The 16,279-nt window shown below is 42.5% G+C and overlaps 1 protein-coding gene across 1 annotated transcript in view; it reads left to right on the plus strand.

Annotated features, from left to right (window-relative positions):
- GIPC2 (GIPC PDZ domain containing family member 2) overlaps nt 1-16,279 on the plus strand; it is an 82,839-nt gene that overhangs the window by 52,924 nt on the left and 13,636 nt on the right. The window contains exons 4-5 of the mRNA XM_060006150.1: nt 6,518-6,624; nt 11,983-12,064. Coding sequence (XP_059862133.1) covers nt 6,518-6,624; nt 11,983-12,064 — 189 coding nt within the window. The remainder of the gene's footprint in view (nt 1-6,517; nt 6,625-11,982; nt 12,065-16,279) is intronic.

A 16,279-nucleotide genomic window follows, 5' to 3' on the forward strand; every position in this document is an offset into this window, starting at 1 on the left:
AATAACACTAGTATATGAAACAGCATATAACGCTTTATAGCCGTATGTAGTGAGAAATTCTATACCTTGAGAGATTGTCTGAAAATGAGGGCAGAGAGCTGCAAACCCCAAAGTAAAGTTGTCGACCCTAATTATTACTGTTTTGTAGGCATGCGTCAGTCTCCAAGAGAAACTTAAAATTTGAATTTTGATGAGAAATCACCCAACTTTTAAAAGTTGGCAACTAATTTAAAAAATCTGAAAACGTTGCACACTTCACAAACATGTCTGTGGACCACATGTCACTGAACTACCTGTTTGCAGCCTTGGACTGTGAGAGTTATCCTTTGTGCCCAAGTCCTTTTCTCTGGTATCATCCATGCACACTAAACTTCTCAGGTACCCAGTGGGAAGAAAGTTTCATGTGAATTATTCCCAAGAGGGGTAGAGGCGTGGTAAACTGAGAGTCACCCAGTTGGGAGGGACTCTAAAATATCAACTCTCCACTCCTTGCTTCTGGAGTCTTGGAACTCATGGCCTGGAGCATGATCCCTTCCCCTTTTCCCATGTAGCCTTGCTGTCTTAGACCTTCATGGCTGAGTCTCTGCTTGGACATTTTCCCCAGGAAGTTTTGGGTTCATGAGAATGAAGCATGGGAGCCCACTTGGACCTTTGATACCATCCCTCCCTATGATTAATACATTGATGTATGACGTCTATTCTTGTGAATTTGGTTAGTGTGAATCAATCCCTAAGACTCAGGTCAGTTCTGGGAACGCTGGAAGAAAGCATTTCTGGGCCTGCAGTGCTGAAAGGCATTGGTATACACATCCTGCAAAGTCCTGCCTGAGTTGCCATATGGCCACCATTTTTGATGCTGTCGAACTCCAGAGGTGGAAATTATAGAAATGGATTAGTGAATTTGGTGAAGTAGCTTAGTTCACCTACATGGGTGGTTAGGGGAGGGGACTCTAAGTTTCCAGGTTGGAGTGTTGATGTGTCTGCCCTCTTGCCCACACGGTGTCATGTAACTCTAACAGGACGTTTTGAATGGGGGTCAGAGGTCCAATGAGATGGACACTGGAGGGCCCCCACTGCTGAGTGCCCCCGCCCCCCCGAGGAGCTGGGCTTAAACTCAGCCACTTTGGCGAATCTGAGTAGGGTAATGGGTCATCTGTTGTTTCTACTCCCCTGTAAATGGAAGGGGGAAAAATCACAGTTCTATAGAAGATAGAATAAAAAGGAGACCTTTGTATTTGAAGTGACAGTTTTCTGAACATTTGAAGAGACTTCTGCATGTTTCTCATCCTGGGAAAACCAGTGCAAATGGTTTTGTTGGGGAGAGCATGGGACGAGCAGATGGCTGTCTGTCCAGTATGGACCGTGTCAGCAGAAGCAAGTCCAACAGCAGTAGCAGCTCTCTGTGTATTAGCCAGACCACTGGGCAAAGCACCTTTCATACGGCAGCCATTTGAATGCTTAAGACAACATCCTATGTAGGTAGTGTTACCGAGAGATCGGCCTCTCTGTACACGGGTGCCGAATCAAATCTTGGAGACAGAGTTCTGGGTGAAGTAGAAAAGGATAGCTTTATCACTTTGCCAGGCAAAGGGAGACATGCCAGGCTTCTGCCTTGAAAAACTGTGTGTCCCAACCTGGGAGGATTTGATGAGGGTTTTATAACAGTGGTTCAAAGGTGAGGGTCTGTGACAAGACTAGGGTTGAGCAGGGCCTGCACGCCCTTAATCTCAGCTCAGGTGGTCGGCTAATCTTGATGAGCTTCTCTGGTCCCTTTAATCTGGCCTCAGGTGGTTTCATGGCTGCTTCTCCCTTGATTAACAACTGTTGGAATCTGCCCTTTGGAACTCAGGGAAGGTCATAGAGGCTGGAGCCTTGCCCACAAGAAACGGGACAAAAGAGCCTCTGTGCTTGGGAGTCCCACAGGGCCTCACTTGGTTTCAGTAGTGTTCTTGTTCAGATAAGAACTTATTCCTTAAGCTCTCACAATTTGTAAATGGTGGAGCTGGGTTTTAACTCAAGTTCTCTGATTCTGAAGTCTATCTCTTGCTGGGCACAGAGGTGTCCATATGTGCCCCCCTCTCACGGAAATCATGGCTCTGCCCCTGCTATGAATTGTACTCCAGGCCGACTCAGGCCCTTGTGGGACCAGAACAAGATCTTGTTCTGTGCAGAAGCAGGAGAATGCCTACCCTTCTCACTGTCACCCTGTGTCCGTTGGGGATCTAAACCACTTGCATGTGTTCCACCTGAAGATAGGGCCTTGGCCGCTGTCAGTGCTCTTCTTCCCCTGCCCTGGGGCTCAGGGTGGGACTAGAGACAGACATCTTGCTGTCTTCTCCATTTCCCCATCTCTCCCCTGACCTTCACGTTGTAGCAGGGACTGGGGGTTGGTCTGTTTATTGAAAATGCCAGTTAAAATGGTATCATAAAGAATGACACAAGTGGATATAAACATTTTATTTTAAAACATATAAATATGCGTTCTTTTACAACTCTTTAGATGTAAAAAGCTCTTTGAGTAGAGGACACAAATTGGAGTTCTATGAAGTCTTGCTTTAGTAATCAGAACCTGAACGCACATCTATGGTTTCTGTTTGATATCTAAAAGCCAGATATGTGAAATGCTGGATGTTTAAAGATATTTTTCCTAATCTCCTAGCATCATTTTGCCCACACCTTTTTTTTTTTTTTTTGCAACTCCCCCTTATGGAGTCTTTCCAAAGCAGTTAACCTAGTTTTCCTAGCAATAATAACTCTGTGTTTCACACTTATTTCATCAGCTCATGTAGTTTTAAATTCAATTATGTAATTAGAGTAACAAATACAGTTGCCACAAAAGGGTTTGGAACTAAGGCGACTGCTTCTTGGTGACATCCCACTCAGCTGTGGGAGCAGCTGTGTACCCCTGAGCTCTGAGTGTCCTGTGCCCTAAGTGACACAGGAGGGGAGCCCTGAGTCTAGTGAATCCTTCGAGCTGCAGGCCGATTACCAGCATCTCCTGTGTGAACTGCATCCCTCTCATCATTCAGCCCCAAGAGAGGCCTCATGAAAACCTGTTCATGAGAAGTGAAGTGACTGATCTAGGGCTTGGCCTGGTTGGTTCGACAAGCTTAGACCGGCCAGCACCCTAAAAGTAGGCCAGACTAGCAACCTTTGCAAGCATTAAAAAAGCAAAACATTTTTTTCCCTCTGAGGCTGAACAGGGCCATCCTGCCTGTTTTCATGTATAAACCGGTTGATTTACTTCCCTGAATCAGGATTGTGGAGAAACATGGCTTCTATTTCTTTAGCCACAAGAACTGCCTTTCTGGAGGCTGGTCTAAGCCAGAAGTGAAATTTTAACTTTTGTTTTGGTGCCACCAAGTGGTTAGTTTTGAGATAACACTTTTGAGGAGAAGATGACAAGCATGTAATGATTAAAAAAAAAATCTGGGGTGCACAAGCAGAGCACAGAGGATTTTTAGGGCAATGAAACTACTCTGAATGATACTCTGATGGTGGATACATGTCATTATTCATTCTTCCAAACCCACAGAATGTACAACACGAGGAGTGAACCCTAACGTAACTATGAACTTTAGGTGATATGATGTGTCCATGTAGGTTCATTGATTATAACGAATGTAGCCCTGTGGTGAGGGGTATTGATCATGGGGGAGGTGATGCATATGTGGAGGCAAGAGGTGTATGGGAGAGCTCTGTCTTCTCAATTTGTTATGAACTTAAAACTGCTTAAAAAATAAAGCCTAGAGGCTTCCCTGGTGGCGCAGTGGTTAAGAATCTGCCTGCCAATGCAGGGGACACGGGTTCGAGCCCTGGTCCAGGAAGATCCCACATGCCGCGGAGCAACTAAGCCCCTGCACCACAACTACTGAGCCTGCGCTCTAGAGCCCACACACCACAACTACTGAAGCCCACGCGTCACAACTACTGAAGCCCGCGTGCCTAGAGCCCGTGCTCCACAACAAGAGAAGCCACCACAATGAGAAGCCTGCACACCACAACTAGAGAAAGCCTGTGTGCAGCAACGAAGACCCAACACAGCCAAAAATAAATTAATTAATGAATTAAAAATTAAAAAAAAAAACAAGTAAAAAAACTTCTGTTCTACATTTCATTTTCCCTTTTAGCTACTGGTGTTGCAGGTAAGAGCCAGGTAAGCAGAGACATCATCTAGGGCAGCTGGCCAACTTCTCAAGCCTGGATGACATTCCCTCTGTGAAGTGCCCACGTTCCAGAGTCTGGGTCCTTAGCTTCGTACATCCCAGGAACCTTTAATTTCTTCAGTGTATCCAGAACTTGTGCAATTTTCCAGGGTTATATCTTGCTTACCAAACTTACAAAAGACTCGTTGTTAAGTCAGAATGCCAGTGTATTACTTTACAGTTAGAAATGTATATGTAGTTGTAAACCAAAGACATGTGTTAGCTGAGTGCTTCATTTGCCACCCTGTAGAAAATTTATATTGGAAGACAAATTATACAGAGCAGGTTGCTTCATGAAATCACGGTGGGTAGCGTGTGTGATAGGGGGAGGGCGGATGTAAGGTTGTTTATCTTGGAGGTTAGCATCATTAAGGTGAGGCTGTCTTGACCACTGTAGGTCTGTACATGACTCCAAACTGGGCAGTATAGAATCCTGGACAGTGCTGGTGACAGACTGGCCTCATCTTTTTCGTTGGGCATTCTTTTGGAAACCCTGTGCTGAGTGAGCATCTCCTGTTAATCTGTTCTTCCCTCGGACAGGACACAGTGTGACTGGCAAGGCAAATGCTGCAGACGTGCTGACACAGCTCTGGTCTGAGCATCTCTCTGGTCAACGTGGTCAACATGAGCACCGTCAGCCACCATTGAGAGGTTCTGGCTTAGGGGAACTACCCTATTTATTGCATGATTATTTTGAATAATTTCACTCTCAGAGGAAAACTTATGTTTTATGTTTTGGTGGCTCTGTCCTCAAATGCAGGTTAAAATTAACATGTAAAGTCCTTAGTCACCTTGGAATAGATCCCCAGTAGTGAAACAGGACTTGCTGAAGATGGGAATTATCCTAGATTCTAAGGAAGGATGTGTTTGTGCAGGCCACTTGACGTCCACGTTTTGAGAGCTTTGTATGGACCTCACCACCTGCTCGTACATTGCGGCCTGCCCTGTGACTCCGCATTGGAGCTCAGTTATCTCCCAGCCTTGGTGCTGCGTCTCCTCACACCCACCTCCATCCGTGCCCCAAACTGCTGCCAGAGTCCTCAGTCAAGAGGACCCGGGATACCTGCAGAGGTTATAAATCGGTGGCCTATGATCAGAATCTGATCCACAAATTTTTTATTTTTGCCATTACGTTGTTTGTATCTTTAATTTATTATTAATTTATTTTTGGCTGTGTTTGGTCATCCTCGCTGTGCCCGGGCTTTCTCTAGTTGCGGTGAGCAGGGGCTACTCTTCGTTGCGGCACGCAGTCTTCTCATCGTGGTGGCTTCTCTTGTTGCGGAGCACATTATGTTGTTTTTAAAAGTTTGATTTAGTTGCCAAAAGTTAAAAATCAGGAGGTTGGCAAAAAACTGAGTGTTCATCTGCTTTGAAAACCAGTAGAAGATCTGGCTGTGCAGGGCCTGCCTTCTCACAGAGCAGTTACTGGAGTGACCTCGATAGGGTACGTCCTGGGAGTTGTCCTCAGTTCCCACCCTACCCTTCCACTCATTTATGTTACTGTCTGGGAGTGGGGGTGACTCTTGGTATGCTGGAAAACCAAAACCAAACCAAAACACACACGTAGAAAACCAGCGAAGGGAAGGAGCGGCTTCTCGTGGACTCTTGCTCTCTGTTGTCGTCTGCCTTGCGAGGGGAACTCCTTCCTTGGAACCTGTTCCCAGCCTCTTGAGGTCCGTTACCTCTGAATTTATCCCTTGTGCTTCCAAGAGGTGTGGTGGTGAAGTGTTGTTGAGACTTTGGGGTCACAAGGCCTGGATTTGAATACCAGCTCTGATCCTTACTGAGTTCAGTTTCCTTTTCTGTAAAATGACGGCTCTAACTTGCCTCATAGGTTGGCCCAAGAATTAAATGGGATTTTGTATTGAAAGCATCCAGCAGAAGGTAGGTCCTCCAATAATAGTGCCTCCATCTCTGTCTTCTATCAAGACATGACTCCTTCCCTTCTTTACGACCTTAATGAAGTCCAGCTACACACCTACCTCTGCTTTCCTGCCACATATACCTCTTTACTCTTACAATAAAACCGACTGTTTTATTTTTTATTCCTTATAACTTCCAGTCTTTCCGATCAGCACATTTCACGTATTTCCTTTTCTTGTTGTAGGCAGACCTCATAGAGACTCTCATATGAGAATAATGGATGACAGGTGAATTTATTTTGTTTTGGGAAATTTTATCAGAAGGCATAGCTTTTATCAAATCTCTTCAATAACTGTACAGAAATTTGTGATGGAAACTCATTAGCTTTTATAGCAACTGGTTGGAATTCTTAATATATGTACGTTTCCCCATCCATTGTATGTTTATAGACATGGAACCCAGGGCAAAAGCTGGAAAGTCATCAACAGGAAGGATTGGTACTGGAAGGGAGACACTTCGCCTGAGATCAAAAGGTCCTGCCACTGTGGAAGAAGTGGTATGTTATGTTCATTTAATCCCTATATGTCTTGGAAATGGATGGATGTTCGTGTTTGTCAGAGCTGGAAATAAAGGCCCTCTTTCCCTCTACTCACTCAGCAGCCAGACTTATCCTTTCGAAACTCAGATGAGATGGAACAATCTGTTCAAAATCCTCCAGTGGCTTCCCACGTCACTCGGAGTAAAAGCTAAAGTCCTCAGAGTGACCAACACGATCTGACTCTGCGTCTCTTCTCTGCTCTCATCTCCACCCCTCTCCTCCTGGCTCCCTCTGCTTCAGCTACTTGAGTCTCCTCTCTGTCCGCAAGCACTCCAGATACATCCCTGCCTCAGGACCTTTGTATGAGCTGTTACCTCTAGCTGGATGCGCTGCCCATTTACGGGCACTGCTCACTCCCTTGCCGCCTTGAGTTTCTGTCCACATCCTACCCTGTTTAACCTCTGAGCAGCTGGTATAATAGCAGGTCCCACCACCCTGCCCCCTGCCCAATCTTCCTTGCCCTTCATTTTTTTTAAGGCGCTGAACCCAGTGGGACTTATATCCTTGTCTCCTCTCAGTCCCATGTCTTGTTCTCACATGTCCTGTTCACAGCTGTATCCCCAGCACCTAGAACAGTGCCTGACACTTCAGAGGAGCTCAGATCTTTGAATTTAATGAATTAGTGAGTGATTCACTTATGCTTGACTGGAGGAAGGGTTTTGCTGATTGACTGTGTCTATGTAAAGGTCAGTATTTGAGTGAAAAACACGAGGAGAAGAGACACATGGAGGGAAGGAGGGTGGAAGAAGAGGGTGGCAGTGGTAAGGATTCAAAGTGACAAGTGGCAGGTCCGCTCACAGCAGGAAGACAGCGGTGATGAAGCCCTCCTTTGGGGAGGTCAGGCAGACCTCTGAGGCTCCGGAGCTCCTTGGCGTGGGGTGGGGGGTCTGGGTCGGGGGGAAGGCATGTCTGTGTGCACCTACCGTCCTAGGGCTCCCAGCTGTTTGAAGAGCAAGAGAGTGAGACAGATGAATGGTTAGGAGGCTGTTTTCATAGGATCCAGAGCTTTTGGGGGACGATGTCAGGGTCAGTCATGGGTGTGGTTGGTCAGAGCAGACCCTCAAGGAACCACGAGGCCAGGCTTGTCCTCTTGAATGTTTGAGTCACCCAGGATGTTGTCTGTTTTGGAGAATCCAGAGGAAGACTCCGAGTCGAGTGCCTTGGTCCTGGGTGAATGAAAAGATTGATCTGGAGGCAAGTGACAGCGGAGAGGCCTGGGAGAGCTGAAAGCATTTTGAAAGTGAGATATGACAAGATTTGTGAAAAAACCCAGGGCAGTGACATCTGGTTGTTCTGAGTCTTTGCTTTTCCAATGCCCGGCACACTGCCAGACATATTGCTGAAGTCCAGTAAATGTTTATTGTTGAACAAATGAACAGACCTCAGTGGAAGAAAGGAATCAGTAGGAGGATGGAAGGACAGTGGGAAGGAGCTAGGGGATGCGAAGTGTGCTTTAAAGTGGAGGAGAAAAGGACAGACCTTCAAACTGTTTGCAAAGGAAGTGGGGTCGGCAGGAAAAACTCCATGTCACTTCAGGAGGAGCGCCCTCTTCTAACAGTTAAAATGGGTAATACATTCTGTTTATTTATGAACAGCTGCTATATAGAAGGTGCTGGAATGAAAAAGAATAACTGCAGATCTGCCTGAGGAGGTGGGAAAGATTCATTCCAAGAAAAACATCTAAAACTCCCTTCCTATTTGCATAGCCTGCTTCATTAAATAGGGCAATTAAAATAGCTCGTAATAAAGGGGAAAAAAAACTAGTTTGGTGCTAATATTAAATTTGATACAAATGACCTACCATTTAATTTCACCAAAGGATTTACAGATTTGAAGCAAATCAGCCCCTCATTATCTAGTACAATTTCTGAAAACTGAACTATACTCCACCTGCATACCTCACAATTTATTCACTATGTGTTTGTTGAGACAGGTACAGTCCAGGTGCTGGTGATACAAAGATGGATAAAGACGTTGTTTTTCCTTTAAAAGGTGAGAGGCAGGAAAAGAAGCTATTACAAATCAGAAGGGCAAGGTTAATGTCATAAAGGAGGGGCTGGCTGATCAGCTGCAGTCAGGGACTGGGAAAGGGAAATCAGGGAGAGTTCCCTCCAGAAGAAATGGTTGAGTTGGTCAAAGATGGGGAGAAGAGTGTTCTAGGCATGAAATGGAAATGTCCACGGGACTGGAGTGTGCTGCAAGTACCTGGTGGTGGGTGATGAGGCTGGAGGTAGAGGCCTGGGTCAGGGCGTGAAGGGCCTGTGGATAATGGAGCGGGGGGGCTATTTAAAAATTGCAAGGGGAACAGCAAATCAGTTTTGTGTTTTAGAAAAACCCCTTGGTTCTGGGGGATGGGATATTGAGCAGGGTGGATTTGAGAGCGTGAAGATTTGTCTTTTTTTTTTTAATTTTAATTTTATTTTTGGCTGCATTGGGTCTTCATTGCTGTGTGTGGGCTGTCTCTAGTTGTGGCGAGCAGGGGCTACTTTTCATTGCGGTGCGCAGGCTTCTCACTGTGGTGGCTTCTCTTGCTGTGGAGCACAGGCTCTAGGCGCACGGGCTTCAGTAGTTGTGGTGCGTGGGCTTCAGTAGTTGTGGCGCGTGGGCTCTAGGGCTCAGGCTCAGTAGTTGTGGCACGTGGGCTTAGTTGCTCTGCGACATGTGCGATCTTCCCGGACCAAGGCTTGAACCCATGTCCCCTGCATTGGCAGGCGGATTCTTAACCACTGTGCCACCAGGGAAGTCCCGAGCCTGAAGATTTCAGGCAGGGAGACCAATTAGGAGACTTCTGCAAATAAGAAAAGATGAGGGGAGTATTATTTAGCCATAAAAAAGAAGAAAATCCTGCCATTTGTAACAACATGGATGGACCTTGAGGGTATTAAGCTAAGTGAAATAAGTCAGACAAAGACAAATATTGGATGACCTCAGTTATATGCTCCTCTCACCTCCCCCCCCGCCAAAAAAAACCCCACCTCATACATAAATGGAGCAGATTGGTTGTTGCCAAAGGCAGCGGGTTGGGGGTGAGTGGGTGAAGAGGGTCAAGGTACAAACTTTCACTTACAAACAAGTCCTGAGGATAGACTGCACAGCATGGTGACTATAGTTTATAATACTATATTATATATTTGAAAGTTGCTAAGAGACTAGATCTTAAAAGTTCTCATCACAAGGAAAAAAAATAACTATGTGTGGTTATGGATGTTAACTAGACTTATTGTGGTGATGATTTTCCATACAGTGTATACACATATCAAATCTTTATGTTGTATACCTGAAACTAAGATAATGTTATATGTCAATTATATCTCAGTTTAAAAAAGTCAGGACTGAACATAGGCAATCAGAATGTGAATGGAAGAGGGGGTGATGAGATCAATAGCTATTTAGAACAGTAAGATCTTGGTAGCCTTTTTTTTTTTTTTTTTTTTGCGGAACGTGGGCCTCCCACCACTGGGGCCCCTCCCGTCGCGGAGCACAGGCTCCGGACGCGCAGGCCCAGCGGCCACGGCTCACCGGCCCAGCCGCTCCGCGGCACGTGGGATTTTTTCGGACCAGGGCACGAACCCGTGTGCCCTGCATCGGCAGGCGGACTCTCAACCACTGCGCCACCAGGGAAGCCCTGCAGTGTAGTCTTGAATTCAACATTTGTACCCGTAGTTGAGTGTTTAACATCTTTGGGCAAATTTTATTTCAGCTATGAAGCCATTTAAAACCAAGGATTGAAATAAACTAAACAGAACCAGACTTCACCAAATATTAAACCAAGATTTTAAAAGAATAATAAAATATATCCAATCATGTTTTTCATAGAAACTTGTAGGAAGAACAAAAATATTTTGTTGCCATTAATACATAAAACAACAATTATTTAAAAATATTATTTCATCATCTTATAAAATTTCTATTTTTATAACATGCTCAATACATTAATGTGGTAACATGTGTGTAATTGATAAAAATTGCATACAGTAGTCCCCTCTTATCCACAGTGGACACGTTCCAAAACCCCCAGTGGATGTGTGAAACTGTGGATAGTACTGAACCTTATATATACTATGTTTTTTCCTATACATACATACTTATGATAAAGTTTAACTTATAAATTGGGCACAGTAAAAGATGATAATAACTAATAGTAAAATAGAACTATTATAAAATACACTATAATAAAAGTTGTGTGAACGTGATCTCTCCAAATGTCTTATTTTACTGTACTCGCCCTTCTTGTGATGATATGAGATGATAAAATGCCAGTGTGATGGGATGGAGTGAGGTAAATGACATAGGCATTGTGACATAGTGTTAGGCTACCACTGACCTTCTGACTCTAAGTCAGAAGGAGGATCATCTGCTTGGGTGATCCTGGATCATCTAGCCGTGATGATGGTGAAGGTTGGATCTCAGGAGCAGGTGATGTCTGTGGTTGGGGATTCTGGGATGGAGCAGGTGGTGTGAGATTTTATCATACTACTCAGAATGGCACACAATGTAAAACTTGTGAACTTGTTTATTTCTGGAATTTTCCATATAATATTTTTGGACCTCAATTGACTGAGGTAACTGAAACTGAGGAAAGCAAGACCACAGATGAGGGGGGACTTCTGTTCAATAAAATTAATAAAAAATAAATAATAGGGGTATGTGTTCAGAGTGTTTTACTCTTGGGGTGAGCTGTTAATGCATGTGGCCTGCATGATAAAGACCAAAGCCCTATTCAAGGCATACAGGACTCCTTAAGATCTAGTCATGTCTGGCGCTATGATTCCCATCTCATGGGACTTCTTGCAGTCCTTTAACCCACTGTGCGCTTTTATCAGACTCTGCAGCCTCACGTAGACTTTGTGTATATATTGCCTTCTACTTTCGGTGCCTGCTTCTGCTTATCTGACGCCAGTTCATTTTGAAAACACACTTCTTAAGTCACCTTTCTGAAGTCTTCCTGGACACTTAGAGATTTAAATTTACTTCCCCTGTGATGCCTCTTTGCCTCTGACATCCTTTAGAAATTGTCCTTATTATTGTTAAATAGCTATTTATTTTCACATCTGTCTCCCTTCTAGACTGCTAGCCGCTTGGAGACTGTTCTTGCTTTTCTTCTTTGAATCTATAATACTTAACACAAACACCAAAAATATTTACTATATTGATTTGTATTGAGTTGCGGTGTACATTCTAGATATATTTCCATTGAAATTAGCTGAAGTACACAACCAGGAACTGGCTCCACATCAGATTTCCCCCTATGTATGGCTCGACATTCAAGAGATTATACATAAAAATATGATTTCATTTCTCTTTTCTTTGATAAAGCCCTCTGAAACCAAAGCAAAGTCGATTGGAAAGGTTGATGATCTTCTTGAATTGTACATGGGAATTCGAGATATCGATTTAGGTAAGATCATACTATTTAAAAAAGTCTTATGTCTTAATTTGATGGAACTTAATGCTTATTTGTGTCTTGCTTGCATTTATTGTCACTTATATTTTTCAAGATAAACAGTATCTGTGTAGTGATGAAAAGCATAATGAAAATAAAGATAAATAAAAATGAAAAGAACACCTGGCCTTACCCCTTATTAGTTGTGAGGCCTCAAAGCCAAGTCAACTTTCCTAAACTTCAGGGTTTTTTTGTTTTTTTTTTTACAGGAAAATGTTCATTCTACTTTTTTAAATTGAAGTATAGTTGATTTACAATATCGTGTTAGTTTCAGATGTACAGCAAAGTGATTTAGTTATATATATATATATATATATATTTTTTTTTTTTCAGATTCTTTTCCATTATAGGTTATTATAAGATATTGAATATAGTTCCCTGTGCTATATAGTAAATCCTTGTTGTTTATCTATTTTATGTATAGTAGTGTGTGTCTATTAATCCCAAACTCCTGATTTATCCCTCCCCCCCTTTTTCCCTTTGGTAACTGTAAGTTTGTTTTCTATGTCTGTGAGTCTGTTTCTGTTTTGTAAATTAGTTCATTTGTATTATTTTTTAGATTCTGCATATAAGTGATATCATATTTTTCTTTATCTTACTTCCACCCATGTTGTTGCAAATGGCAATATTTCATTCATTTTTTATGGCTGAGTAGTAATATATCTGTATCTATCACATCTTCTTTGTCCATTCATCTGCCAATGGGCACTTACATTGCTTCTGTGTCTTGGCTATTGTAAATAGTGCTGCTGTGAACATTGGTGTGCGTGTATCTTTTTGAATTAGAGTTTTCATATTTTCCAGTATATGCCCCGTAGTGGGATTGCAGGATCATATGGTAGCTCTATATTTAGTTTTTTAAGGAACCTCCACACTGTTTTCCAAGTGGCTGCACCAATTTACATTCCCACCAACAGTGTAGGAGGGTTCCTTTTTCTCCACACCCTCTCCAGCACTTATTATTTGTAGACTTTTTTTTTTGGCTGTGCTCTGCAGCGTGTGGAATCTTAGTTTTCTGACCAGGGATTGAAACCATGCCCCTTGCATTGGGAGCACAGAGTCTTAACCACTGGACTGCCAAGGAGGTCCCCTATTATTTGTAGACTTTTTGATGATGGCCGTTCTGACTGATGTGAGGTGATAACTCATTGTAATTTTGATTTGCATTTCTCTAATAATTAGTGATGTTGAGCATCTCTTCATGTGCCTGTTGACCATCTGTATGTCTTCTTTGGAGAAATGCCTATTTAGGTTTTCTGCCCATTTTTTGATTGGGTTGTTTGTTTTTTTGGTATTGAGTTGTATAGGCTGTTTTAAACTTCAGTTTTTAACCTATAAATAATATTTCCTACATAAGCAGTTTTATGGATTTAAAAAATATATATGATGATAAATGTTAACTAGACTTACTGTGGTGATGATTTCATAATATATACATATATTAAAATATATATAAAAAATTTAGTAAATGATACATATGAAAAGTAATACATCAGATTTAATGGACAAATTGTGTATTTATTACAGTATTAAAGTTGTGCCCCATTTAATAAGAATACTGAAACCTTGTGAACAATGAATCAAATATGAAGAAAGCAGACACACTTGGCATGTGACGAACAAGGGCATTTGAGCAGTTGAATTTCTGTGTATTTGTTTATTTTATTTTTTAAAAAAATTATTTTATTTTTGGCTGTTATGGGTCTTCGTTGCTGCATACGGGCTTCTCTAGTTGCAGTGAGCAGGGCTGCTCTTTGTTGCAGTGTGCAGGTGTCTCACTGTGGTGGCTTCTATTGTTGTGGAGCATGGGCTCTAGGCGTGCGGGCTTCAGTAGTTGTGGCTCATGGGCTCTAGAGCACAGGCTCAGTAGTTGTGGCACATGGGCTTAGTTGCTCCACAGCATGTGGGATCTTCCCGGACCAGGGCTCGAACCCATGTCCCCTGCATTAGCAGGTGGATTCTTAACCACTGCACCACCAGGGAAGCCCTCTGTGTATTTCTTATGTCATCATTAGGATGTCAGTATCTTGATCTCTCAGTTAAGACTCTATCAATTGCAAATAACAAATGAAACAAAACAAAACTCAACAAATCTAATTCCAACTGGCTTAAGGGAATGTTAAGCCAGGGAAATGTTCTGGTTCTTATAGCTGAAAATTCCAGAGGTAGATCTTGGCTTCAAAAATGGTTAGAAGTGGCGTTCTCATGCTGTCTTCAGGATGTGGTTTCTCTTCTCTCAATTCTGGCTTCATTTCAGATCTCCATGGTATCCCCTGGCAGCTTCAGGCCCTCCCTCATAGAACCCAAATGACAGCCATGGCTCCACCCTCTACATCTTCTTGGTGGCAAGCACGGTGGGAGAGAGGGAGGGCCTTTTCCAAGTCATTCAAACAAAATGTTCAGGATCGTCTCTGATTGTCTCAAGTGAACTAGTCACAGAGGCCAGGGAGGTGGTTAGGTCTGGGTCAGATGCTCTACCTATGCAACAGAGAGTGACTCTGAAATACAAGGGCTGAGATTGTGCAGGGCCTGGTCCCTCCAGTGTAGAAGCAAGATGATAACTGTTCCCTTAAGAAGGGCAGGTGGATGCTGGGTGGGGAAAGAGTGAATGAGCATGCTAGTGGTGGGGTGTGTGCCTGCATGCATCTGTGTGTGGGCATGGGTGAATTTGTATCAGGTACTTAATAAATTTTTTAAAGTCAAAGACTGGGACTATTTTATTTACTTACTACCAGGGAAAGTATTTTACTTTACATTAGCTAGAAGTATTTAAAACTCATTCTTCCTTTTCTACTTCTACTCATTTTCCTTTTTCCTTACAGAGTTTATTCTTATTTTTTTCTAGCCTATCTGAACTTTAAAAATAAAATGTTTATGTTGGCTGTGCAGATGATGTCTGTAATTGAAAAAAGTGATACTCTTTTCTAGCTCCTTTAAGAGAAATATAAAATTTGCATATAATAGATCCTTGCTACACACGACATGAAGTTAAAGCTGAGATGATCCTATAGAAAGCAAGTGTTTTAAAATGTTTCTCCCAACCTGTTTGTATTTGGAAAAGTAAAGAGATTTGCATAAATGATGTGGGCCTGTGGCAGTTATGTAAATGAACTTGCAAATGAGAGTAAAGGGGATTTAGAGATGGTAGTGCTCTTAAACTCAGGTAGTATTTGTTAGGAAAGTAATATGAAATATCTCTATTCAATTGAGAAGTTTTAAAATTGTATACTGTATAAATATTATAAGATTCAGGAACTAGGGTATCAGTTGCTGGATCTTGAGCTTTAGGAGAATCATACTTTTCAAAGGTGAGAACTTAAAGCAGTGCTTAATTTTAGAACTTAATTTTGGGCATAGGTCTTATAGCTACTTAAGTATAAATTGGGCATAATTAAATAAATCATATTTAATAATAAATCTTTTGTTATTAAAATATACAGATATACAGGGAAGAGTGCTGGGCAATGGTACAAGTAATTATAAATGAATTAAGAGAGTTCTTTTTTTATAGATTTATTTAATTAAATTTTTGGCTGTGTTGGGTCTTCGTTGCTGCGCGCAGGTTTTTTCTAGTTGTGGCGAGTTGGGGGTTACTCTTCATTGCGGTGCACAGGCTTCTCATTGCAATGGCTTCTCTCGTTGCTGGGCACAGGCTCTAGGCGTGCAGGCTTCAGTAGTTGTGGCACGCGGGCTTCAGTAGTTGTGGCTCATGGGCTCTAGAGCGCAGGCTCAGTAGTTTTGACACATGGACTTCGTTGCTTCACGGCATGTGGGATCTTCCTGGACCAGGGGTCGAACCCATGTGCCCTGCATTGGCAGGCAGATTCTTAACCACTGCGACAACAGGGAAGCCCAATAAAGTTCTTTAAAGATCAATTTTCTTTCACTCTGACAAATTCAGAGCACTAAACATTCCTCACAAATTCCTTGTAAATTAACTAGTAATCCCTTTATAAAGTTAATTAATCAAATTCCTCCAATGGCATAAAAATCATTATTATTATACATGATTAGCAACGTGATTAGTCACCTAGGGAGGTAAAGTTTAAGGAAAGTAATTATTTTGAGAATGTGAACCATTGTTGAATTAGGAATTTCTCTCATTATTCAGATCTGATTAGCATGAGATATAACTCACAAATATGACACTGATTCAACAGACAAATGAAT

Source organism: Delphinus delphis, chromosome 1, assembly GCF_949987515.2.
Source record: "Delphinus delphis chromosome 1, mDelDel1.2, whole genome shotgun sequence".
Lineage (NCBI taxonomy): Eukaryota > Metazoa > Chordata > Mammalia > Artiodactyla > Delphinidae > Delphinus > Delphinus delphis.